This window comes from Zonotrichia leucophrys, unplaced genomic scaffold (assembly GCF_028769735.1).
Source record: "Zonotrichia leucophrys gambelii isolate GWCS_2022_RI unplaced genomic scaffold, RI_Zleu_2.0 Scaffold_73_224053, whole genome shotgun sequence".
NCBI lineage: Eukaryota > Metazoa > Chordata > Aves > Passeriformes > Passerellidae > Zonotrichia > Zonotrichia leucophrys.
The window spans coordinates 162,778-189,331 of record NW_026992278.1 but is presented as its reverse complement, the minus strand read 5'-3'; the positions used below and the strand labels follow the sequence as shown (position 1 = coordinate 189,331).

The window sequence follows — 26,554 nt, the reverse complement described above, 5'->3', positions numbered from 1 at the left end:
TCCCAGCCCCTCCCTGATCCCTCTGGATTGATCCCAGCCCCTCTGGATCGACCCCAGCTCCTCCCTGATCTGTTTGGATCAATCCCAGTCCCTCTGGATCCATCCCAGTCTCTCTGGATCAATTCCAGCTCCATCCTGATCCCTTTAAATCAATCCCAGCCCCTCCCTGATCACTCTGGATCCATCCCAGTCCCTCTGCATCAATCCCAGTTGATCCCTCTGGATCAATCCCAGTCCCTCTGGATCAATTCCAGTTCCATCCTGATCCCTTTAAATCAATCCCAGCCCCTCCCTGATCCCTCTGGATCCATCCCAGCCCCTCTGGATCGACCCCAGCTCCTCCCTGATCTGTTTGGATCCATCCCAGCTCCTTTGGATCCATCCCAGCTCCTTCCAACCCCTCTGGATCACTCCCAGCTGCTCCCTGATCCCTCTGGATCCATCCCAGCTCCTCCCTGACCCCTCTGGATTTGATCTCAACTCCTCCCTGATCCCTTTGGACCAATCCCAGCTCCCTCCAACCCCTCTGGATTGATCTCACTTTTCTCTGGATCGATCCCAGCTCCTCCCTGATCTCCTTGGATTGATCTCAGTTCCTCCCACATCTCTCTAGATCGATCTCAGCTCCTCCCTGATCTGATTGGTTCAATCCCAGCTCCTCTGGATCCATCCCAGCTCCTTCCAACCCCTCTGGATTGATCTCAGTTTTCTCTGGATCGACCCTGGATCCTCCCTGATCCCTCTGGATCGATCCCAGCCCTTCTGGATCACTCGATCCCCACTCCTTACCCTCCCCCAGGCTCTCCAGCCCCACAGTGGATCCCTGAGAGATCCCCTCACTCCAGGACAACATTTTGGGTTCCAACCCCCCCCGTTTGAGTCCCCCATCCCCACAGTGGATCTCTGAGGGATCCCCCATTTTGTGAGCCCCCATTTTGGGTCCCAGCCCCCCCGTTTGGTGCCCCCATCCCCACAGTGGATCCCTGGGGGATCCCCCATTTTTAGAGCCCTATTTTGGGTTCAAACCCCCCCATTTGGGAATCCCATCCCCACAGTGGATCCCTGAGGGATCCCCCATTTTTAGAGCCCCATTTTGGGTCCCAGCCCCCCCGTTTGAGTCCCCCATCCCCACAGTGGATCCCTGAGGGATCCCCCCACTCCAGAAGGCTATTTTTGATTTAATGATCCCCATTTGGGTCCCCATCCCCACAATAGATCCCTGGTGGATCCCCCCACTCCAGGACAATATTTTGGGTCCAACCCCCCCCATTTGGGTCCCCCATCCCCACAGTGGATCCCTGAGGGATCCCCCATTTTGTGAGCCCACATGTTGGGTTCCAACCCCCCCGTTTGAGTCCCCCATCCCCACAGTGGATCCCTGGGGGATCCCCCCACTCCAGAAGGCTATTTTTGATTTAATGATCCCCATTTGGGTCCCCATCCCCACAGTGGATCCCTGAGGGATCCCCCCACTCCAGGACAATATTTTGGGTTCAAACCTCCCCCATTTGGGTCCCCATCCCCACAGTGGATCCCCGAGCGATCCCCCATTTTGTGAGCCCCATTTTGGGTTCAAACCCCCCCGTTTGAGTCCCCCATCCCCACAGTGGATCCCCGAGGGATCCCCCATTTTTAGAGCCCCATGTTGGGTCCCAGCCCCCCCGTACCGGCGCCGTTGGGGACGGTGACGGAGATGCCGGCGCCGGGGGGGTTCCGGGGGGGCTCCCGGCTCAGGCTCTTGGCGATCATCCTGCCCGCGGCGCCAACCGGGGCCCGCGTGGGATCCCGGGGGTGATCCTGGGGGTCCCTGCGGGCCCGGGGGGGGTCCGGGGGGTCCCTGTGAGCCCGGGGGGGGTCCTGGGGACGATCCCGGTCGGGATCCTGTTCATGATCCCATTGGTGATCCAGTGGATCCCGCCGGGATCCCCCCGCAGGCTCCGGCTGCAGCGACTGCGAGGCCGCCCGGCACATCTCCTGTGGGAAACGGGGGGAAATGAGGGAAAATGGGGAAAAAACAGGGGGTAAAAGGGGAAAAAAATTAGGGAAAACGGGAAAAAATGAGGGGGGAAATGAGGAAAAATGAGGGGGGAAAATGGGAAAAAATGAGGGGGGAAAATGAGAAAAAATGAGGGGGGAAAATGAGAAAAGATGAGAAAAAGTGGGGGAAAAATAGAGGAAATGAGAAAAAATGAGGGGGGAAAATGAGAAAAAATGAGGGGGAAAACGGGAAAAAATGAGGGGGGAAAACGGAAAAAATAGGGGGGGAAAATGGGAAAAAATGAGGGGGGAAATGAGAAAAAATGAGAGGGGAAAATGAGAAAAAATGAGGGGGGAAAATGAGAAAAAGGGGGGGGGAAAATGAGGAAAAATGAGGGGGAAAATGAGAAAAAATGAGAGGGGAAAATGGGAAAAAACGAGGGGGAAAATGAGAAAAAATGAGGGGGGAAAAAGGGAAAAAATGAGGGGGGAAATGGGAAAAAATGAGGGGGGAAAATGGGAAAAAATGAGGGGGGAAAATGGGAAAAAATGAGGGGGGAAAATGGGAAAAAATGAGGGGGGAAAATGGGAAAAAATGGGGAAAAAAGGGGAAAAATGAGAAAAAATGAGGGGGAAAATGAGAAAAAATGGGGAAAAAAAGGGGGAAAATGGGAAAAAATGAGGGGGGAAAATGAGAAAAAATGGGGAAAAGAATGAGAAAAAGTGGGGGAAAAATAGGGGAAATGAGAAAAAATGTGGGCGGAAAATGGGAATAATGGGGGAAAACAGGGAAAAACAAGGGGGGAAAAGGGGGAAAATGGGGAAAAGGGAGAAAAATGGGAAGAAATGGGGAGAAATGGGGAAAAAGGGGGGAAATGGGAAAAATGGGAAAAAATGGGGGGAAAAATGGGAAAAAATGGGGGGAAAAATGACAGGGGGGAAATGGGAAAATGGGGAAAAATGATGGGGGGAAGTGGGAAGAAATGGTAGAAAAATGGGAAAAAATAGAGAAAAATGAGGAGAAATGGGGAAAAATGAGGGAGGAGAAATGGGAAAAAGTGGGAAAAAACGGAGAAACGGTAGAAAAATGAGAAAAAAGGGGGGAAATGGGGAAAAATGGGGAAAAAAGGGAAAAATTAGGAAAAAAGGGGAGAAAATGGGAAAAATGGGGGGAAAAAGGAGAAATGGCAAAAAGGAAAAAAATGGGGGGGGAATGGGGGAGGGTGTGGGGGTTCCTGGATCCCATTGGATCCCATTGGATCCCATTGGATCCCGGTGGATCCCGGCGGATCCCGTACCTGCCTGTGCACCACCTTGGCGTGGCGCAGGATGGCGATGACGTCGCCCACCACGGTGATGCCCAGCTCCTTCATCAGCTCCCTGGTCAGGTCCAGCAGCATGTTCTTGTGGATCCTGCGGGGGGAAGGGTGGGATCCACTGGGATCTATTCAGGGATCCAGCGAAATCCACCCTGATTCATTCAGTTCTATCTTAATCCACCAGGGCTCAAGTGAAATTTACCCAAATTTTCCTGGAATCCACCAAAATCCACCCCGATTCATTCAGTGATATCTTAATCTACCAGGATTCGAGTGAAATTCACCCAAATTTCCCTGGAATCCACCGGGATCCACCCCGATTCGTTCAGTTCTATCTTAATCTGACTGAGATCCACCAGGATTTGAGTGAAATTTACCCAATTTCCCTGGGATCCTCTCAGGGATCCACCGAAATCCACCCTGATTAGTTCCGTTCTATCTTAATCTGAGATCCACCAGGATTCGAGTGAAATTTATCCAAATTTCCCTGGGATCCACTGGGATCCCCCAAAATCCACCCCGATTCGTTCAGTGATATCTTAATCCACCAGGATTCGAGTGAAATTTACCCAAATTTCCCTGGGATCCACTCGGGGATCCACCAAAATCCACCCCGATTCGTTCAGTTCTATCTTAATCTGACTGAGATCCACCAGGATTCGAGTGAAATTCACCCAAATTTCCCTGGGATCCACCGAGATCCACCCCGATTAGTTCAGTTCTATCTTAATCCACCAGGATTTGAGTGAAATTCACCCAAATTTCCCTGGGATCCACTCAGGGATCCACTCAGGGATCCACCGAAATCCACCCTGATTCATTCAGTGATATCTTGATCCACCAGGATTCGAGTGAAATTTACCCAAATTTCCCTGGGATCCACCAAAATCCACCCCGATTTGTTCAGTGATATCTTAATCTGACTGAGATCCACCAGGATTCGAGTGAAATTCACCCAAATTTCCCTGGGATCCACTCAGGGATCCACCAAAATCCACCCTGATTCATTCAGTGATATCTTAATCCACCAGGATTTGAGTGAAATTTACCCAAATTTCCCTGGGATCCACTCAGGGATCCACCAAAATCCACCCTGATTCGTTCAGTGATATCTTAATCTACCAGGATTCGAGTGAAATTTACCCCAATTTCCCTGGGATCCTCTCAGGGATCCACTCGGGGATCCACCGAAATCCACCCCGATTCGTTCAGTTCTATCTTAATCCACCAGGATTCGAGTGAAATTTATCCAAATTTCCCTGGGATCCACTCAGGGATCCACCAAAATCCACCCCAATTCATTCAGTTCTATCTTAATCTGAGATCCACCAGGATTTGAGTGAAATTTACCCAAATTTCCCTGGGATCCACTGGGATCTACTCAGGGATCCACCAAAATCCACCCCGATTCGTTCAGTTCTATCTTACTCTGAGATCCACCAGGATTTGAGTGAAATTTACCCAAATTTCCCTGGGATCCACTCAGGGATCCACCCCAGATTCCCTCAGTTCTGCCTGGATCCACTGAAATTCACCCCAATTCCCCTGGGATCCACCCCCCATTCCCAGGGGTCTGTCCTGGAGGGGTCTCTCCCCATTTTTGGGGCTCTTCCCCCATTCCCAGGGGTCTTTAGGGGGTTTCTCCCCCCATTTTTGGGGGTCTCTCCCCCCAATCCCAGGGGTCTCTTGCCCCCATTTTTGAGGGTCTGTCCCCCAATTTTTGGGGTCTCTCCCCATTTTTGGGGCTCTTCCCCCATTCCCGGGGGTCTTTAGGGGGTTTCTCCCCCCATTTTTGGGGGTCTCTCCCCCAATCCCAGGGGTCTCTTGCCCCCATTTTTGAGGGTCTGTCCCCCAGTTTTTGGGGGGTCTCTCTCCTCATTTTTGGGGGTTTCTCCCCCATTTTCAGGGATCTCTCTCCCCCTTCCCAGGGGTCTCTGTCCCCATTTTTGGGGGTCTCTTTCCCCATTCCCAGAGGTTCCTCTCCCCCATTTTTGGGGGTCTCTTTTCTATTCTCGGGGTTCTCTCCCCCCCAATTTTTGGGGGTCTCTCCCCTCTCATCTTCAGGAGTCTGTCCTGGGGATCTCTCCCCCATTCCCAGGGGTCTCTCTCCCCATTTCAGGGGTCGTTCCCCTATTTTTGGGGGTCTCTCTGCATTTTTGGGGCTCTGTTCCCCAGTTTTCGGGGGTCTCTCTCCCCATTTTCAGGGGTGTCTCCCCCATTCCCGAGGGTCTCTGCCCCTACATTTTTGGGGGGTCTCTGTCCCCATTTTTGGGGGTGTCTCCCCATTTTCAGGGGTTCGCTCTCCCCATTTTTGGGGTTCTCTTCCCCCATTTTGGAGGTCTCTCTCCCTCATTTTTAGGGTTCTCTCTCTCCATTTTCAGGAATTTCTCCCCCATTTTCAGGGGTCTCTCTCCCCAATTTCAGGGGTCTCCCTCCCCATTCTTGGGGGTCTCTCTCCCCCATTTCTGGGGGTTTCTCACCCCATTTTTGGGGGTCTCTCCCCCATTTTCAGGGATCTCTCTGCCCCATTCTCAGGGGTCTCTCCCCCCCCATTTTCGGGGGTCTCTCACCCCATTTTTGGGGGTCTCTCTCCCCATTTTTAGAGATCTCTCTCTCCCTAATTTTGAAGATCTCTCCCCCTAATTTTGAGGGTCTCTTCCCTCAATTTTGGGGGTCTCTTTCCCCATTTTTGGGAGTGTCTTTCCCCATTCCTGGGGGTCTCTCTTCCCATTTTTTGGGGGGTCTCTGTCCCCATTTTGGGGGTCTCTGCCCCCATTTTTAGAGATCTCTCTCTCCCTAATTTTGAGGATCTCTCCCCCTGATTTTGGGGGTCTCTTCCCTCAATTTTGGGGGTTTCTCTCCCCATTTTTGGGAGTGTCTTTCCCCATTCCTGGGGGTCTCTCTTCCCATTTTTTGGGGGGTCTCTGTCCCCATTTTGGGGGTCTCTCTCCTCATTTTTGAAGGTCTTTCCCCCCCATTTCTGGGGGATTCTCTCCCCATTTTTGGGGGTCTCTCTCCCCATTTTTAGAGATCTCTCTCTCCCTAATTTTGAGGATCTCTCCCCCTGATTTTGAGGGTCTCTTCCCTCAATTTTGGGGGTCTCTTTCCCCATTTTTGGGAGTGTCTTTCCCCATTCCTGGGGGTCTCTCTTCCCATTTTTTGGGGGGTCTCTGTCCCCATTTTGGGGGTCTCTCTCCCCATTTTTGAGGGTCTTTCCCCCCCATTTTTGGGAGTCTCTCTTCCCATTTTGGGGGGGGTCTCTCTCCCCAGTTTCAGGGGTCTCTCTCCCCCCATTTTCAGGGGTCTCTCCCCCCCATTTTCAGGGGTCTCTCTCCCTCATTTTTGGGGGTCTCTCTCCCCATTTTTAGAGATCTCTCTCTCCCTAATTTTGAGGATCTCTCCCCCTAATTTTGAGGGCCTTTTCCCTCAATTTTGGGGGTCTCTTTCCCCATTTTTGGGAGTGTCTTTCCCCATTCCTGGGGGTCTCTGTCCCCATTTCTGGGGGTCTCTGTCCCCATTTCTGGGGGTCTCTCACCCCATTTTTGGGGGTCTCTCTCCCCATTCCTGGGGGTCTCCCCATTTTTTGGGGGGTCTCTGTCCCCATTTTTGGGGGTCTCTGTCCCCATTTCTGAGGGTCTCTTCCCTCAATTTTGGGGGTCTCTGTCCCCATTTTTGGGAGTGTCTTTCCCCATTCCTGGGGGTCTCTCTTCCCATTTTTTGGGGGGTCTCTGTCCCCATTTTGGGGGTCTCTGTGCCCACCTGTTGTCCACGAAGGCCACGGCGTAGCCCAGGGCAGGGCCCGGGGGGATCCCGGCGTCCTCGAAGAAACGGAGCCACTCCGAGGTGGCTGCGGAAAAATGGGGAAAAATATGGGAAAAATGGGAAAAAAAGGGAAAAAAATGAGGGAAAAATGGGGGGGAAAAGGGAAAAAAAACCCAGGAAAAAATGGGGAAAAACAGGGAAATTACAGGGAAAAAACCCAGAAAAAATCGGGGAAAATTACAGGGGAAAGTGGGAGAAGAATGGGGGAAAATTGGAAAAATGGGAAAAAATGGGGAAAAAATGAGGGAAAAATGGGGGGAAAAAGGGAAAAAAAGCCAGGAAAAAATGGGGAAAACCAGGGAAATTACAGGGAAAAAACCCAGAAAAAATCGGGGAAAATTACAGGGGAAAGTGGGAGAAGAATGGGGGAAAATTGGAAAAATGGGAAAAAATGGGAAAAAAATGAGGGAAAAATGGGGGGAAAAATACCAGGAAAAAATGGGAAAAACAGGGAAATTACAGGAAAAAAACCCAGAAAAAACCGGGGAAAATTACAGGGGAAAGTGGGAGAAGAATGGGGGAAAATTGGAAAAATGGGAAAAAATGGGAAAAAATGATGGAAAAATGGGGAAAAAAAAAAAAAAGGAAAAAAAGGGGAAAAAGAGGGAAATGACAGGGAAAAAACCCAGAAAAAATTGGGGAAAATTACAGGGGAAAGTGGGAGAAGAATGGGGGAAAATTGGAAAAATGGGAAAAAAATGAGGGAAAAATGGGGGAAAAAAAAAAACAGGAAAAAATGGGGAAAAACAGGGAAATGACAGGGAAAAAACCCAGAAAAAATCAGGGAAAATTACAGGGGAAAGTGGGAGAAGAATGGGGGAAAATTGGAAAAATGGGAAAAAAAGGGAAAAAAATGAGGGAAAAATGGGGGAAAAAAAAGGAAAAAATGGGGAAAAACAGGGAAATTACAGGGAAAAAACCCAGAAAAAATCGGGGAAAATTACAGGGGAAAGTGGGAGAAGAATGGGGGAAAATTGGAAAAAATGGGGAAAATGAGAAACAAAAGGAAAAGTGAGTAAAGAATGGGGGGGGGAAAAGGGAAAAAATGGGAAAAAAAGGGGGAAAATGGGAAAAAACCCCAGGAAAAATAGGGGGAAAATGAAACAGGGGAAATGAGAGAAGAATGGGAAATAAAATGGGGAAAAATGGGGGGAAAATGGGAAAAAAATAGGAAGAAATAGGAAAAAATGGGGGAAAATGAGAAAATGAGGATAAATGGAGGAGGGAAAGGGGGAGGAATTGGGGGAAAAAAAGTGGAAAAATTGCAGAAATGAAGGAAAACGGAAAGAAATGGGGGGAAAATTAGAAAAAAAAAAAAAGAAAAATGTGGAAAAACGTGGGGGAAATGGGAAAAATTAGAAAAGTGGGAAAAAATAGGTGAAAAGAGGAAAAACAAGAGAAAAATTGAGATGAGGAAAAGATTGGCAAAAATGGAGGGAAATTGGAAAAAATTGTGAAAGATGGAGATAAATGGGAGGAAAATTGGAGAAAAATTGGGGAAAATGGGAAAGAGATTGTGAGAAATGGAGGGAAACTAAAAAATGAGGGGAAATGAGGAAAATTGGGGAAAAATTTTGGGGGGGCAAAAAATGTGATCGGTGGATTGGGAAAAATGGGATTTGGGGAGGGGGAAATGGGTGACAAAAATGGGTGAAAAATGGGATTAGGAGAGGAAAATATAGGACTTGGTAAAAAAAAAAATTAGGAGGAAAAACTGGAATTTTAGGGGGGGAAATGGGATTTGGGGAGGGGGAAATGGGTGAAAAAAATGGGTGAAAAATGGGATTAGGAGAGGAAAATATAGGACTTGGTAAAAAAAAAAATTAGGAGGAAAAACTGGAATTTTAGGGGAGAAAATGGGATTTGGGGAGGGGGAAATGGGTGAAAAAAATGGGTGAAAAATGGGATTAGGAGAGGAAAATATAGGACTTGGTAAAAAAAAAAATAGGAGGAAAAATTGGAAATTTAGGGGGGAAAATGGGATTTGGGGAGGAGGAAATGGGTGACAAAATGGGTGAAAAATGGGATTAGGAGAGAAAAATATAGGATTTGGTAAAAAAAAATTAGGAGGAAAAACTGGAATTTTAGGGGGGAAAATGGGATTTGGGGAGGGGGAAATGGGTGACAAAATGGGTGAAAAATGGGATTAGGAGAGGAAAATATAGGACTTGGTAAAAAAAAAAATAGGAGGAAAAACTGGAATTTTAGGGGGGAAAATGGGATTTGGAGGAGGAAAAAATGAAATTTGGGCGCCAAAAAAAAGGGATTTGGGGGAGGAAAAAAAAAAGGGAATTTGGGGTGAAAAATTGGGGTTGGGGGAGGGGATGGGGGGGAGGGGAACGGGCTGAGGAGGGGGAGGGGCAGCCCAGGGTGACTCAGGGTCATTCCAGGCGTTCCCAGCTGTCCCTGGATTAATGGGGTGGGGGAGGGGAGGGGGTGGGGAGGGATTTTGGGGGGATTTTGGGGGTGAAGTCATCACCCAGAGTCTTTTCAATGGGATTTTTGGGATATTTTTTAAAAGATTTTTGGGGAGGTTTTTAAGGAATTTTGGGATCTTGGGGAGTTTTAGGGATTTTTTTTTAAATTTTGGGATTTTTTGGGGTATTTTTGGGTATTTTACAGGGAATTTTGGGGTGGTTTTAGTGAATTTTGGGGTGTTTTACAGAGAAATTTTGCTTTTTGGGGGCAATTTTGGGTATTATAACATTTACAGGGAATGTCGGGATTTTGGAGAGGATTTTGGAGTGTTTTTGGAGAATTTCAGGGTGTTTAGGGGGAATTTGGGGAGTTTTACTGGGAATTTTGGCATTTTTAGGGGGTTTTGGGGTTTTTGAGGAATGTTGGGGTGCTTCACAGGGAATTTTGGGGGAATTTGGGGTGTTTTACAGGGAATTTGGGGATTTTTTGAGAACTTTGGGGTGTTTCATAGGGAAATTTTGAATATTAGGAGGAATTTTGGGTGTTCGGGGGGGATTTGGGGCTGTTTCACAGGAAATTTTGGGATTTTTGGGGTGGTTTTGGGGATTATTTGGAGGGGATTTAAAGAAAAAATTTGGGATATTTTTGGGATTTTTTGGGGAGGGATTTTGAGTGGTTTTGGGGGGATTTCAAAGTGGTTTAGGAGATTTTTGGGGGGATTTTGGGTGGTTTTGGGGGGATTTTTAGGTGGTTTAGGGGATTTGGGGTGGTTTTGGGGGTGTTTTAGGGGATTTTTGGGGGTTTTTTGGGTTCATCCCTCACCCATGGTGCTGAGCTGGATTTGGCAGAGCCGGATCAGGCAGGAACGACCTGGGGGGGACCAGGGGGGTTTTTTAAGGGGCTGCCCCACATCCCCCCCACCCCAAAAGAACCCCCAAAACCCCAGAGAGCCCCCTAAAACCCAAAACCCTCCTGACCTCACATCCCCCCCACCAGAGACCCCCAGACCCCCCCAAACCCCCCTCAATATCCCTTTCCCCTCAGACCCCCTCATTTCCCTCTTTCTGATCCCCTAAAAACCCCCCTGACCCCCCAGACCCCTCCTCAATTTCCTTTTCCCCTCAGACCCCCCCCCTTTTCCCTCCTCCTGATCCCCCTAAAATCCCCCAGACCCCCCTAAACTTCTCAGACCTTTCCTGACCCCCCCTTTCCCCTCAGACCCTCCTCAATGTCCCTTTCCCCTCAGACCCCCCCTTTTCCCTCCTCCTGATCCCCCTAAAACCCCCCTGATCCCCCCAGACCCTTCCTGACCTCCCCTTTCCCCTCAGACCCCTCCTCAATCTCCATTTCCCCTCAGACCACCCCCATTTTCTCTCCTCCGGACCCCCCCTTTCCCCTCCGATCCCCCCAAACCCCTCAGACCCCTCCCCATTTTCCCTTTCCCCTCATGTTCCCCCCTCAGATCTCCCAGACCCCCAAAACCCCTCAGACCCCTCCTCAATCTCCATTTCCCCTCAGACTCTCCCCCCCTTTTCCCTCCTCCGGACCCCCCCTTTGCCCTCACACCCCCCACATTTTCCCCTTCCCTTCCTGATCCCCCCAAAACCCCCCAGATCTCCCTAGACCCTTCCTGAGCCCCCATTTCCTCCCGGACCCCTTCTCATTTTCCTTGGGATAGCCCCTTTCCCCTCAGACCCCTCCCCCTTTTCCCTTTCCCCTCACGTTCTCCCCTCAGGTCTCCCAGACCCCTTTTCCCCTCAGATTCCTCCCCATTCCCCCTCATTCCCTTCCTGATCCCACTTTCCCCTCAGACCGCTCCCCATTTTCCCTTTCCCCTCACGTTTCCCCCTCAGGTCCCCCAAACTCCTCAGACCCAGGGAAAAGGTTTCCCCTCAGATCCCTCCCCATTTTCCCTCAGACCCCCTCAAACCCCTCATTCCCTTCCTGATCCCCACTTTCCGCTCAGACCCGTCCCCATTTTCCCTTTCCCCTCACGTTCCCCCCGCATGCTCCAGACCCCTCAAACCTCTCAGATCCCCTTTCCCCTCCCCATTTTCCCTCCTCCCGTCCACCCGTCACCCCTCAGACCCCTCCTCAACCTCCCTTTCCCCTCAGACTCCCCATTTTCCCTCTTCCCGTTCCTCCCTCACTCCTCAGATCCCCCCAAACCCCTTAAACCCCTCAGACTCTTCCTGCACCCCGTTTTCCCCTCAGATCCCTCCTCAATTTCCCTTTCCCCTCCCGTTCCCCCTCAGACCCCCCAAACCCCCCGGCCCCTCCCCCATTCCCCCCTCACCTCCCCTCGCCCCATCCCGGGGCCCCTCACGGGACGCGCCGGAAGTGACGTCAGGCGCGGCCGGAGGGGGCGGGGCCGGGCCCAGGAGGGCGCCCCCCAGCGGACGGAGCGTGAGGGCGGCGCTGGACGGTACCAAGGGGAGACAGAGGGGGGGACGGGGCGGGGGGAGCGACCGCGAAACGGCCCCAAAATCGCCCCAAAACTGCCCCAAAAACTGCCCCAAAACTGTCCCAAAACCTGTCCCAAAACCCGCCCCGTAACTGCCGGGAAACCGCCCCAAAAACTGCCTCAGAGCGGCTCTAAAACTGCCCCAAAACCACCCAAAACCTGTCCCAAAATTGCCACGAAACTGCCCCAGAACTGTCCCAAAACTGTCCCAAAGCCTGTCCCAAAACCTGCCCCAAAACTGTCCCAAAACTGCGACGGAGCTGCCCCAGAACTGTCCCAAAACCTGTCCCAAAACCGGCCCAAAAACTGCCCCCAAACCGCCTCAGAAGTCCCACCAGATCGCCCCAGAAGCTGTCCCGAAACTGTCCGAAAATCTGCTCCAAACTGCCCCAAATTCTGCTCCAAAACTGCCTCAAAACCGCCCCAAAATCTGCTCCTAAACTGCCTCAAAATTGCCCCAGAAACTGTCCCGAAACGGTCCGAAAATCTGCTTCAAAGCTGCCTCAAAACCTCCCTCGAACTACCTCAAAACTGCTCCAAAACAGCTCCAAAAACGCCCCAGAAATGCCCCAAAATGACTCAAAACCTGCCCTAAACCCAGCCTGAGCCCAGCCCTACATGTGTCTCTAAATTGGCCCTAAATGCGTCCCGAATGTGTCCCCAAACCTGCCCTAAATGTTCTCTAAACTGCTCCTAAATTTGTCCCAAACCAGCCCGAAAACTGACCCCAAACTGGCCTTAAATGTGTCCCCAAAGTGACCCTAAATTTGTCCCCAAACAGCCCTGAAATGGCCCTAAATGTGTCCCCAAATAAGCTCCGAATATGTCCCTAAATGGGCCCTGAATGTGCCCCCAAATGAGCCCTAAATGTGTCCTCAAACACCCCTAAAATGTCCCCAAATGTGCCCCAAAACTGACCCTAAATTTGTCCCCCAAAAGCCCTAAAAAGGCTCCAAATGCACCCAAAACTGACCCTAAAAATGGCCCCAAATGCACCCAAAACTGACCCTAAACCGGCCCCAAATGCCCCCAAAACTGACCCTAAAATGGCCCCAAATGCCCCCAAAACTGACCCTAAAATGGCCCCAAATTCACCCCAAAACTGACCCTAAAATGGCCCCAAATGCCCCCAAAACTGACCCTAAAACGGCCCCAAATTCACCCCAAAACTGACCCTAAAACGGCCCCAAATGCCCCCAAAACTGACCCTAAAATGGCCCCAAATGCACCCCAAAACTGACCCTAAAATGGCCCCAAACAGCCCAAAAACTGCCCCAAATGCGCCCAAAACTGACCCTAAAACTGCCCCAAATGCCCCCAAAACTGCCCCTAAACCAGCCCCAAATGCACCCCAAACTGACCCTAAACCGGCCCCAAACCTCCCCGAGCCCGTCCTGGCCCTGCCCCAAATTTGGGGTCCCCTCCCTGCCCCGGGGGGGCCCAGCCCCAATTTTGGGGTGGGGGAGGTCCCTTCCCTTCCCTTCCCTTCCCTTCCCTCCCATTTGGGATCGCGGCCATTTTTGGGGTCTCCTCTGAACCCCCCGGGGATTTTTGGGCTCCTGAACCCCCCCTGGGGATTTTTGGGGATTTTTGGGGTCCCTCCCCTGCCCTGCACCCCAAAAACCCCAAATTCCCTCAGGGGATAAATCCGGATTTTCCTGTTCCAGCCTCGTGCCGGGATGGGGCTGAGCGGAGCCTACAAGCAGGTACGGCCGGGGACACCCCAAAAAAACCCAAATTTGGGGGTCCCGGGGCACCCCAAACCCAAACAGGGCTGGGGACACCCCAAAATCTGAATTTGGGGCACCCCAAACCCCAAACTGGGCCGGGGACACCCCAAAAAACCCCAAATTTGGGGGTCCCGGGGCACCCCAAACCCCAAACTGGGCTGGGGACACCCCAAAATCTGAATTTGGGACACCCCAAACCCCAAACTGGGCCGGGGACACCCCAAAATCTGAATTTGGGACACCCCAAACCCCAAACTGGGCTGGGGACACCCCAAAATCTGAATTTGGGAATTTTGGGGTGATCCTGGGGATTTTGGGGGATCCTGGGGATTTTGGGGAGATCCTGGGAATTTTGGGGGATCCTGGGGATTTTGGGGATCCCGGGAATTTCAGGGTGTGTTTCACCCCCATCCCCCCCAATTTTGGGATCTCACCCCCCAATTTTGGGATCTCATCCCCCAATTTTGGGGTCTCCACCCCCCCAATTTTGGGCTCCACTCCCAAATTTTGGGATCTCATCCCCTCAATTTTGGGATCTCCACCCCCCAATTTTGGGATCTCATCCCCCAATTTTGGGGTCTCCACCCCCCCAATTTTGGGGTCTCATCCCCCCAATTTTGGGGTCCTTCCCCCCCCAATTTTGGGGTCTCCACCCTCTCAATTTTGGGGTCTCCACCCCCAATTTTGGGGTCCTTCCCCCCAATTTTGGGATCTCATCCCCCCCAATTTTGGGGTCTCATCCCCCCCAATTCTGGGGTCCTTCCCCCCCAATTTTGGGGTCTCCACCCCCCAATTTTGGGATCTCATCCCCCCCAGTTTTGGGCTCCAACCCCCAATTTTGGGGTCCTTCCCCCCCATTTTTGGGGTCCCTCCCCCCCAATTTTGGGGTCTCATCCCCCCAATTTTGGGGTCTCATCCCCCCAATTTTGGGGTCTCATCCCCCCAATTTTGGGGTCTCCACCCCCCAATTTTGGGGTCTCATCCCCCCAATTTTGGGGTCTCCACCCCCCAATTTTGGGGTCTCATCCCCCCAATTTTGGGGTGTCCACCCCCCAATTTTGGAGTCTCCACCCCCCAGTTTTGGGATCTCATCTCCCCAATTTTGGCCTCCACCCCCCCCCAATTTTGGGGTCTCTACCCCCCAATTTTGGGGTCTCATCCCCCCCAGTTTTGGGGTCTCCACCCCCAATTTTGGGGTCCTTCCCCCCCAATTTTGGGATCTCCACTTCCCCAATTTTGGGGTCTCCACCCCCCCAATTTTGGGGTCTCATCCCCCCCAATTTTGGGGTCTCTCCCCCCCAATTTTGGGATCTCATCCCCCCCAATTTTGGGATCTCATCCCCCCCAATTTTGGGGTCTCCACCCCCCAATTTTGGGATCTCATCCCCCCAATTTTGGGGTCTCCACTCCCCCAATTTTGGGGTCCTTCCCCCCCAATTTTGGGATCTCATCCCCCCCAATTTTGGGGTCCTTCCCCCCCAATTTTGGGGTCTCCACCCCCCAATTTTGGGGTCTCCACCCCCCCAATTTTGGGGTCCTTGCCCCCAATTTTGGGGTCTCCACCCCCCAAATTTTGGGGTCGTTCTCCCCCAATTTTGGGGTCTCTACCCCCCAATTTTGGGATCTCATCCCCCCAATTTTGGGGTCTCATCCTTCCAATTTTGAGGTCCTTCTCCCCCAATTTTGGGGTCCTTCCCCCCCAATTTTGGGGTCCACCCCCCCAATTTTGGGGTCTCACCCCCCCAATTTTGGGGTCCTTCCCCCCCAATTTTGGGATCTCATCCCCCCAATTTTGGGGTCCTTCCCCCCCAATTTTGGGATCTCCACTCCCCCAATTTTGGGGTCTCCACCCCCAATTTTGGGGTCTCTACCCCCCAGTTTTGGGGTCCTTCCCCCCCAATTTTGGGGTCTCCACTCCCCCAATTTTGGGATCTCATCCCCCCAGTTTTGGGGTCCTTCCCCCCCAATTTTGGGGTCTCCACCCCCCAATTTTGGGATCTCATCCCCCCCAATTTTGGGGTCTCCACCCCCCATTTTTGGGTCTCATCCCCCCCAATTTTGGGGTCTCATCTCCCCAATTTTGGGGTCCTTCCCCCCCAATTTTGGGGTCCCCCCCCCCAATTTTGGGGTCTCATCCCCCCAATTTTGGGGTCCTTCCCCCAGCTGGACCCTCCGGACCCCCGGGAGCCGCCGACCCCCAAGGTACCCCCATCCCACCCCCCCCTTCCCTGCACCGAGGATGGGATAAAAACCCCAAAATTCACCAAAACCCCCCCAATTTTGGGGTGTCCCCCCCCCTCCCCAAACCTCAGCGCCCCCAGGGCCCCGCGCTCTTCGTCCTCCTGTCCATCCTCTTCCTCCTCACCTTCCTCCTCCTCCTGCACCTGCGCCACCACCGGGGGGGCGACACCGATGGCACCTGCGGGGACACCTGCAGGTAAGGCGGGCTGGGGGGGAGGGGACCCCAAAACCCCCCAGGACACCCCAAAAACCCCCCAAAAACCCCCCAAAAACCCCTAAAAACCCCCCAGGACACCCCCAAAACCCCCCAGGACCCCCCAAAAACCCCCCAAGAACCCCTAAAAATCCCTCAGGACCCCCCAAAAACCCCTAAAAAAACCCTCAGGACCCCCCAAAAAACCCCTCAGGACCCTCCCAAACATCTCAGGATCCCCGAAAACTCCCCAGGACCCCCCAAAACCCCTCAGGACACCCCAAAAACCCCCCAGGACACCCAAAAACCCCCCAAACCCCTCCAAAAATCTCCTAAGAACCCCTAAAAACCCCTCAGGACCCCCAAAAACCCCTAAAAAACCCCTCAGGACCCCCCAAAAAAACCCTCAGGACCCTCCCAAACATCTCAGGACCCCCCAGAACCCCCAGGACACCCCAAAAAACCCCCAAAAACCTCCTAAAAACCTCCAAGAACCCCTAAAAACCCCTCAGGACACCCCAAAAAACTCCCCAGGACTGCCCAAAAACCTCTCAGGACCCCCCAAAAACCCCTCAGAATGCCCCAGAAAACCCCCAGGACCCCTCAAAAATCCCCCAGGACACCCCCAAAGCTCCACAGAACCCCCAAAAACCTCCCCTGGACCCCCAGAAAACCCCTCAGGACCCCCACAAAAAACTCCCCAGGACCCCCCAAAACCCCCCATGACCCCCAAAGAAAGCTCCCCAGGACATCCAAAATCTCCCAGGACCCCCCAAAACCCCTCAAAATTCCACAGAACCACCAAAAATCTCCCTAGGACTCCCAAAACCCTCCACAACCCCTCAAAAAAACCCCAAGACCACCCAAAACCCCCAGAATTCCCCCAAAACCCCTCAGAACTCCCACAACCCCTCAAAACCCTCTAAGACTGCCCAAAAAAAACCCCCCAGAATCCCCCCAAAACCCCCCCAGGACCCCCCAAAACCCTCTAGGACCCCCCAAAAAACCCCAGGACCCCCCCAAACCCCCCAGGACCCCCCAAAAAACCCCCAGGACCCCCCAAAATCCCCCAGGACCCCCCCAAACCCCCCAGGACCCTCCCCCAAAAACCCCCAGGACCCCCCCAAACCCCCCAGGACCCCCCAAAAACCCCCCAGGACCCCCCAAAGCCCCCCACTCCCGCAGCATCGTGCTGGTGGAGAGCATCCCCGAGGGGCTGGGCCTGGGCCCCGAGCGCGGCCGCAGCACCTTCGAGGCCTGGATGGAGCTGCTGGGCCGGGCCCGGCACAGCGTGGACATCGCCTCCTTCTACTGGACCCTGACCAACCAGGACACTCGCACACACGAGCCCAGCGCTGAGCAGGTGAAAACACCACATTTTGCCTTTTTTCCCCCCTTTTTTCCCCGTTTTTTGCCGTTTTTTCCTGTTTATTTTGCCCATTTTTGCCCATTTTTTACCCTTTTTAAATGCATTTTTTGCCTATTTTTTGCCCTTTTTTTTCCCCATTTTTTGGGGTTTTTTCTCCCTTTTTTCCCTCGTGGTTTTGCCCATTTTTGCCCCTTTTTTTTGCTTGGTTTTGCCCATTTTTACCCAATTTTATCCTTTTTTTCCCTGTTTTTTGCCCATTTTTTGCCCATTTTTTGCCCATTTTTTGCCCAATTTTGTCCATTTTTTCACCTGGTTTTTTGCCCATTTTTGCCCCTTTGTGTCCATTTATACCTGGCATTTTTGGGGTGCTGCTGGCCAGGGCCCGGCACAGCGTGGACATCGCCTCCTTCTACTGGACCCTGACCAACCAGGACACTCGCACGCACGAGCCCAGCGCTGAGCAGGTGGGAACACAATTTTTACCCTTTTTTTGCTATTTTTTGCGCCGTTTTTTGCCCCTTTTTTGCCCATTTTCCCCCTTTTTTTCCCCCTTTTTATGTCTGTTTTTGTTCTTTTTATCCCTTTTTTTTACCCAATTTTTTATCCTTTTTTTATCAATTTTTTGCCATTTTAATGTTCATATTTTGCTTTTTTGCCCCCTTTTTTTCCAATGGTTTTGCCCATTTTTGCGCCTTTTTTCGCCTATTTTTACCCATTTTTTACATCCTTTTTACCTTTTCTTTCCTTACTTTTCGCCCATTTTTTGCTCTTTTTTTGCCCTTTTTTTGCCTGTTTTTTTTCATGTTTTTGCCTATTCTTGACCCTTTTTTCCCTTGGTTTTACACATTTTTTCCCAGTTTTTTTCCCAAATTTTTCCCAATTTTTTACTACTTCTAGCCCTTTTTCTGACCGTTTTTCCTCTTTTTTCGCCCATTTTTTCACCTGTTTTTTTTGCCCATTGTTGCTCCTTTTTTTGCTTGATTTTGCCCATTTTTACCCAATTTTGTCCATGTTTTCCCCTGGTTTTTTGCCCATTTTTGGCCATTTATACCTGGCATTTTTGGGGTGCTGCTGGCCAGGGCCCGGCACAGCGTGGACATCGCCTCCTTCTACTGGACCCTGACCAACCAGGACACTCGCACGCACGAGCCCAGCGCTGAGCAGGTGAAAACACCAAATTTTGCCTTTTTTACCCATTTTTTGCCCTTTTATTACGCATTTTTTACCCATTTTTTAACGTGGTTTTTACGCATTTTTTTGTCTCTTTTGTATGCATTTTTTGCCCTTTATTCGCTCTTTCTTACCTGTTTTTTGCCCTTTTTTTTGCACTTTTTTTGCCCATTTTTTGCTTGGTTTTGCCCATTTTTTGCCCATTTTTTGCCCATTTTTTTGTCCATTTTCCCCCAATTTTGTCCATTTTTTCTCCTGTATTTTTTCCCCATTTTTCCAATTTACTTCTTTTTCATAATTTTCCATTTTTGCCCCATTTTTGCCCTCAGGGCGAGCGCCTCCTGGCGGCGCTGCAGCAGCTGCCATCCCACAAGTTCCCCATTTTCCCCTGTATTTTTTTCCCTGGTTTTTTTTCCCAATTTCCCCTGATTTTCCCCCATTTTCCCCCCATTTTTGCCCTCAGGGTGAGCGCCTCCTGGCGGCGCTGCAGCAGCTGCCATCCCACAAGTTCCCCATTTTTCCCTGTATTTTTTCCCTATTTTTCCCTGTTTTTTTTCCCAATTTCCCTTGATTTTCCCCCCATTTTTGCCCTCAGGGTGAGCGCCTCCTGGCGGCGCTGCAGCAGCTGCCATCCCACAAATTCCCCATTTTTCCCTGTATTTTTTCCCCATTTTTCCCTGGTTTTTTTCCCAATTTCCCCTGATTTTCCCCGGGTTTTTTTCCCCATTTTTCCCTGTTTTTTTTCCCAATTTCCCCTGATTTTCCCCCATTTTCCCCCCATTTTTGCCCTCAGGGTGAGCGCCTCCTGGCGGCGCTGCAGCAGCTGCCGTCCCGCGGCGTGGCCGTGCGTGTTGCGGTCAGCGCGCCCTCGCCCACCGCGCCCCTGGACGACCTCCAAGCCCTGGAGCGCAGCGGTGAGCGGGGTCGGGGTCACCCCCCAATTTGGGGGTCCTGGTGGGTCTGGGGGCTCAGGTGGGTCTGTGGGTCCCAGTGGGTCTGGGGGCTCAGGTGGGTCTGGGGGCACAGGTGGGTCTGGGGGTCCCAGTGGGTCTGGGGGCGCAGGTGGGTCTGGGGGCACAACTGGGTCTGGGGGGGTGCAGGTGGGTCTGGGGGAGCTCAGGTGGGTCTGAGGGTCCCAGGTGGGTCTGGGGAGGCTCAGGTGGGTCTGGGGCTCAGGTGGCTCTGGGGCTCAGGTGGGTCTGGGGTCCCGGTGGGTCTGGGGGTACAGGTGGATCTGGGGTCCTGGTGGTTCTGGGGGTCCCGGTGGGTCTGGGGTCCCGGTGGGTGACCGCGATGCGGCAGGTGGGTCTGGGGGAGCTCAGGTGGGTCTGGGTCCCGGTGGGTCTGGGGGGCACAGGTGGGTCTGGGGGGCGCAGGTGGGTCTGGGGGGCACAGGTGGGTCTGGGGGCTCAGATGGGTCTGGGGGGCTCAGGTGGGTCTGGGGGACGCAGGTGGGTCTGGGGGAGCTCAGGTGGGTCTGGGGTCCCGGCGGGTCTGGGGGTCCCAGTGGGTCTGGGGTCCAGGCGGGTCTGGGGTCCCAGCGGGTCTGGGGTCCCGGTGTGTGACCGCGGTGCCGCAGGTGGGTCTGGGGTCCCGGTGGGTCTGGGGTCCGGTGGGTCTGGGGTCCCGGTGTGTGACCGCGGTGCCGCAGGTGGGTCTGGGGGGGCTCAGGTGGGTCTGGGGGCACAGGTGGGTCTGGGGTCCCGGTGGGTCTGGGGTCCCGGGGGTCTGGGGGCTCAGGTGGGTCTGGGGTCCCAGCGGGTCTGGGGTCCCGGCGGGTCTGGGGTCCCGGTGTGTGACCGCGGTGCCGCAGGTGGGTCTGGGGTCCCGGTGGGTCTGGGGTCCCGGTGGGTCTGGGGTCCCGGCGGGTCTGGGGTCCCGGTGTGTGACCGCGGTGCCGCAGGCGCGGCCGTGCGCGCCGTGGACCTGCCGCGCCTGACGGGCGGCGTGCTGCACACCAAGTTCTGGCTGGTGGACGGCGCCCATCTCTACATCGGCAGCGCCAACATGGACTGGAGGGCCCTGACGCAGGTGGGGCACGGCGGGGGCGGGGACGAACCCAACGGGGTGGGGACAAACCCAACGGGGTGGGGACAAACCCAACGGGGTGGGGACAAACCCAGTGGATGGGGACAAACCCAGCGGGGTGGGGACAAACCCAACGGGTGGGGACAAACCCAATGGATGGTGACAAACCCAATGGGTGGGGACAAACCCAACGGGGTGGGGACAAACCCAACAGGTGGGGACGAACCCAATGGGGTGGGGACGAACCCAACAGGGTGGGGACGAACCCGATGGATGGGGACAAACCCAACGGGTGGGGACGAACCCAACGGGGTGGGGACGAACCCAACGGGGTGGGGACAAACCCAACGGGGTGGGGACGAACTCAATGGGTGGGGACAAACCCAACGGGTGGGGACAAACCCAACGGGGTGGGGACGAACCCAACGGGTGGGGACGAACCCAACGGGGGGGGACGAACCCAACGGGGGGGGGCGAACCCAACGGGGGGGGACGAACCCAACGGGGGGGGGACAAACCCAACGGGTGGGGACAAACCCAACGGGTGGGGACGAACCCAACGGGTGGGGACGAACCCAACGGGGTGGGGACAAACCCGATGGATGGTGCCAAACCCAACGGGGTGGGGACAAACCCAACGGGGTGGGGACAAACCCAACGGGGTGGGGACAAACCCAACGGGTGGGGACGAACCCAACGGGGTGGGGACAAACCCAACGGGGTGGGGACAAACCCAACGGGGTGGGGACAAACCCAACGGGTGGGGACAAACCCGATGGATGGTGCCAAACCCAACGGGTGGGGACAAACCCAACGGGGTGGGGACGAACCCAACAGGGGTGGGGACAAACCCAATGGGGTTGGTGTAGAGCCCAATGGATGGTGCCAAACCCAATGGGGTTGACCCCAAATCCAATGGATGGTGCCAAACCCAATGAGGTTGATCCCAAACCCGATGGGGTTGGTGTGGAACCCAATGGATGGTGCCAAACTCAATGAGATTGGTGTGGAACCCAGTGGGGTTGGCCCCAAACCAATGGAAGGTGCCAAACCCAATGGGATTGGTGTGGAACCCAATAGGGTTGACCCCAAACCCGATGGGGTTGGTGTGGAACCCAACGGGTTTGGTGTGGAACCCAATGGAATTGGTGTAGAACACAAGGGATGGTGTCGAACCCAACATGGATGGTGTCAAACCCAATTGGATTGGTGTGGAACCCAATGGCGTTGGCCCCAAACCCAATGGATGGTGCCAAAACCAACATTGATGGTGCCAAACTCAATGGATTGGTGTGAAACCCAATGGAGTTGACGCCAAACCCAATGTGGATGGTGCCAAACCAAATGGATGGTGTCAAACTCAATGGGGTTGGCCCCAAACCCAAGATGGATGGTGCCAAACCCAATGGGATTGGTGTGGAACTCAATGGGGTTGACCTCAAACCCAATGACTTGACCCCAAACCCAACATGGATGGTCCCAAACCCAACGACTTGACCCTAAACCCAGCATAGAGGATCTCAAACCCAATGACTTGACCCAAACCCAACGTGGATGATCCCAAACCCAATGAGCTTGACCCAAACCCAACACGGACGGTGCCAAACCCAGTGGAATTGGTGCCAAACCAAATGAGCTTGACCCAAACCCAATGGGTGGTCCCAAACCCCAATTGGGCAGTGCCAAACCCACCGGTTGGCCCTCAACCCAATGGGATGGGAACCCCCCCAACCCCATCCCCGGTGCTGTCCCAAGCCCCGTCCATCGGGGAGGGACAATGACGCCGTCCCACCGTGCCACCGGTGCCGTCCCGCGCGCCGCAGGTGAAGGAGCTCGGAGCCGCCATCTACAACTGCAGCTGCCTGGCCAAGGATTTGGGCAAAATCTTCGAGGCCTACTGGTCATTGGGCGTCCCCGACGCGTCCATCCCGGCGCCGTGGCCGGACAACTTCTCCACCTCCATCAACCTGGAGACGCCGCTGGAGATGACGCTCAACGGCACCGAGGCCACCGTCTTCTTCTCGGTAGGTGCCACATGGGGGGGTCACCATGCTGGGGTCACCATGCTGGGGTCACCATGCTGGGGGTCATCGTGCTGGGGGTCACCAGACCAGAGGAGTCACCACACCAAGGTCAAACCCACCATGGGTCAAACCCACCATGGGTCAAACCCACCCTGATGTCACCATGCTGGGGTCAAACTCACCATGGGTCAAACCCACCATGGGTCAAACCCACCGGGGGTCAAACCCACCCTGATGGCACCATGCTGGGGTCAAACCCACCATGGGTCAAACCCACCATGGGTCACCACCAAAACCAAGGTCAAACCACACCAGGTCACCCACCATGGTGGTCAAACCACAGTCAACCACATGGGTCAAACCTACCCTGATGTCACCACACTGGGGTCACCACAAGGTCAACCCACCTGGTCAACCACTGGTCACACATGTCACCACACCAAGGTCAAAGCCACCATGGGTCACCACACTGGGGTCACCATGCCAGAGTCAAACCCACCATGGATCAAGCTCATCATGAGTCAAACCCACCATGTGTCAGCACACCAAGGTCAAACCCACCATGTGTCAGCACACCAAGATCAAATCCACCACGGGTCACCACGGTGGGGTCCAACCCCCCTTTCCGTGTCCCCGCAGAGCTCTCCCCCCGCTCTGTGCGCCGCCGGCCGCACTCCGGACCTGGCCGCCCTGCTGTCGGTGATCGACGGCGCCGCTCAGTGGGTGGACGTGGCCGTGATGAGCTACGTGGTCAGCACGGAGTTCTCGCGGCCCGAGCGCTTCTGGCCGGCCATCGACGAGCGGCTGCGGCGCGCCGTGGTGGAGCGCGGGGTGGCGCTGCGGCTGCTGGCCGGCTGCTGGCGCCACAGCCGCCCCAGCATGTTCCCCTTCCTGCGCTCGCTGGCCGCGCTGGCCGACAACGGCACCCGCTACGCCGTGCAGGTGGTGCGTGACGGCGGGCGGCATCGGGGGGTGCCGGGCTCTTTAAAGGGTGACAGCTTTTCCCCGTTTTTCCTCAATTTTTCCTCCATTTTTCCCTAATTTTTCCCAATTTTCCTCAATTTTCCCCCAATTTTTCCCTAAATTTTCCCCATTTTTCTCCTGCTTTTCCCCAATTTTTCCCTAATTTTTCCTCCATTTTTCCCAATTTTCCCTAATTTTTCCCCAATTTTCCCCCAATTTTTCCCCATTTTCCCCAAATTTTTCCCCATTTTCCCTAATTTCCCCCCTATTTCCCCTTCATTTCCCCCATTTTCCCCTATTTTTCCCCCATTTTCCCCTATTTTTCCGCATTCTCCCCAAATTTTTCCCCATTTTCCCAAATTTTTCTCAATTTTTCCCATTTCCCCCAAATTTTTCCCCATTCTCCCCCAAATTTTTCCCCATTTTCCCAAATTTTCCCCCCAATTTTCCCCTCATTTCCCTCCATTTTTCCCCAATTTTCCCTCCATTTTCCCAAATCCCTCAGGGGTGTGACAGTCCCCTCAGGGATGGTGACAGTTCCCTCAGGGGTGTGACAATTCCCTCAGGGAAGGTGACAGTCCCTCAGGGAGGTGACAGTCCCTCAGGGGTGTGACAATCCCTCAGGAATGGTGACAGTCCCTTTGGGAGGTGACAGTCCCCTCAGGGATGGTGACAGTCCCTCAGGGGTGTGACAATCCCCTCAGAGGTGACAATCCCTCAGGGGTGTGACAATCCCTCAGGGATGGTGACAGTCCCTCAGGGATGGTGACAGTCCCCTCAGGGGTGTGACAATCCCCTCAGGGATGGTGACAGTCCCTCAGGGATGGTGACAATCCCCTCAGGGATGGTGACAGTCCCTCAGGGATGGTGACAGTCCCCTCAGGGGTGGTGACAATCCCCTAGGATGGTGACAGTCCCTCAGGGATGTGACAATCCCTCAGGGAGGTGACAATCCCTCAGGGAGGTGACATCCCTCAGGGGGTGACAATCCCCCAGGATGGTGACAATTCCCTCAGGGATGGTGACATCCCTCAGGGAGGTGACAGTCCCTCAGGGAGGTGCAACATCCCTTGAGGTGTGACAGTCCCTCAGGGGAGTGACATCGGTGACAATCCCCTCAGGGGGGTGACAATCCCCCAGGGATGGTGACAGTCCCTCAGGGAAGGTGACAATCCCTCAGGGAAGGTGACAGTCCCTCAGGGATGGTGACAATCCCCTCAGGGGTGGTGACAATTCCCCCAGGGATGGTGACAATCCCCTCAGGGATGGTGACAGTCCCCTCAGGGGAGGTGACAGTCCCTCAGGGAAGGTGACAGTCCCTCAGGGATGGTGACAATCCCCTCAGGGGTGTGACAATTCCCTCAGGGATGGTGACAATCCCCTCAGGGATGGTGACAATTCCCTCAGGGGTGTGACAATTCCCTCAGGGATGGTGACAATCCCCTCAGGGGTGTGACAGTCCCCTCAGGGGGTGACATCCCTCAGGGAGTGACAATGTGGTGACAGTCCCTCAGAGGTGTGACAGTCCCCCAGGGATGGTGACAATCCCTTTGGGAGGTGACAATTCCCCCAGGGATGGTGACAGTCCCTCAGGGGTGTGACAATTCCCTCAGGGAAGGTGACAGTCCCTCAGGGGTGTGACAGTCCCTCAGGAAAGGTGACAATTCCCTCAGGGGTGTGACAATTCCCCCAGGGATGGTGACAGTCCCTCTGGGGAGATGACAATTCCCCCAGGGATGGTGACAATTCCCTCAGGGATGGTGACAATCCCCTCAGGGGTGTGACAGTCCCTCAGGGGTGTGACAATCCCCTCAGGGATGGTGACAATTCCCTCAGGGGAGGTGACAATTCCCCCAGGGATGGTGACAGTCCCTTTGGGAGGTGACAGTCCCTCAGGGGTGACATTCCTGTCCCCCCTCCAGCGCCTGTTCGTGGTCCCGTCCAGCGCGGCCCAGAGCCGCATCCCCTTCGCCCGCGTCAGCCACACCAAGTACATGGTGACCGACCAGGCCGCCTACGTCGGTCCGTTTGGGGGGCATTTGGGGCTTTTGGGATGTTTTGGGGTGTTTGGGAGGCATTTTGGGGGAGGTAGAGGTGTTTTGGGGTATTTTGGGGGTGGTTTGGGGGTATTTTGGGGATTTTTGGGCTGTTTGGGGGGTATTTGGGGGCATTTGGGCGGCACTTGGGGGAGGTTTGGGGTATTTTTGGGGTGGTTTTGTGGAATTTTGGGGCAGTTTGGGGCATTTTTGTAGCCTTTTGAGGCATTTTGGGGTGGTTTTGTGGTATTTTTGTGCACTTGGGTGCATTTTGGTGGCCTTTGGGGGCATTTGGGTGCATTTTGTTGGTGTTTTGAGGCACTTTGGGGTGGTTTTGTGGTAATTGGGTGCATTTTGGTGGCCTTTTGAGGCATTTTGGGGTGGTTTTGTGGTATTTTGGTGCATTTGGGTGCATTTTGGTGGCCTTTTGGGGCATTTTGGGGCGGTTTCGTGGCATTTTGATGCATTTTGGTGGTGTTTTGGGGCGTTTTGACCCATTTTGAGCTGGTTTTGTGTTATTTCCCCTTCCCCAAACGCCCTCAGGCACCTCCAACTGGTCCGGGGATTACTTCGAGCGCACGGCGGGCTCGGCGCTGGTGGTGGCGCAGCCCGGGCCGGGCTCGGGCTCCTTCCGGGAGCGGCTCCGGGCCGCGTTCGAGCGCGATTGGAGCTCCGGCCACAGCTTCGACATCGGCGACCCCCGCGGCTGGGCCGGGCACTGCGGGCCCCGGTAGCGCCGGGAGAACCCGCGGGGAGCGGCGGCTTTGGGGCGGAAAATGCCCCAAATGGGGTTTTGTGGA

The 26,554-nt window shown here is 54.0% G+C and overlaps 2 protein-coding genes across 2 annotated transcripts in view; one reads left to right on the top strand and one right to left on the bottom strand.

Moving 5' to 3' along the window:
* Window positions 1-11,898, bottom strand: part of CUNH19orf47 (chromosome unknown C19orf47 homolog) — a 16,674-nt gene extending 4,776 nt beyond the window's left edge. The window contains exons 1-5 of the mRNA XM_064737549.1: window positions 11,833-11,898; window positions 10,359-10,406; window positions 7,056-7,143; window positions 3,276-3,390; window positions 1,668-1,974 (exon numbers count right to left, since the gene is read on the bottom strand). Of these exons, the coding sequence (XP_064593619.1) occupies window positions 1,668-1,974; window positions 3,276-3,390; window positions 7,056-7,143; window positions 10,359-10,362 (514 nt within the window). The 5' untranslated portion in view covers window positions 10,363-10,406; window positions 11,833-11,898. The remainder of the gene's footprint in view (window positions 1-1,667; window positions 1,975-3,275; window positions 3,391-7,055; window positions 7,144-10,358; window positions 10,407-11,832) is intronic.
* PLD3 (phospholipase D family member 3) lies at window positions 11,883-26,554 on the top strand. Its single transcript, XM_064737550.1, has 11 exons — window positions 11,883-11,961; window positions 13,668-13,706; window positions 15,894-15,932; window positions 16,043-16,167; window positions 17,350-17,527; window positions 19,497-19,617; window positions 20,607-20,734; window positions 22,555-22,755; window positions 23,395-23,700; window positions 25,641-25,740; window positions 26,298-26,554. The coding sequence occupies exons 2-11, from the start codon at window positions 13,680-13,682 to the stop codon at window positions 26,486-26,488; spliced, it is 1,416 nt and encodes a 471-aa protein (XP_064593620.1). The 5' UTR covers window positions 11,883-11,961; window positions 13,668-13,679; the 3' UTR covers window positions 26,489-26,554.

Coding starts and splice junctions, on each gene's coding strand:
- PLD3 (XM_064737550.1), top strand. CDS start 13,680: ATGGGGCTGAGCGGAGCCTACAAGCAG. Junction 15,933..16,042: donor GGGAGCCGCCGACCCCCAAG/GTACCCCCATCC, acceptor CCCAAACCTCAG/CGCCCCCAGGGCCCCGCGCT. Junction 20,735..22,554: donor ACTGGAGGGCCCTGACGCAG/GTGGGGCACGGC, acceptor CGCGCGCCGCAG/GTGAAGGAGCTCGGAGCCGC.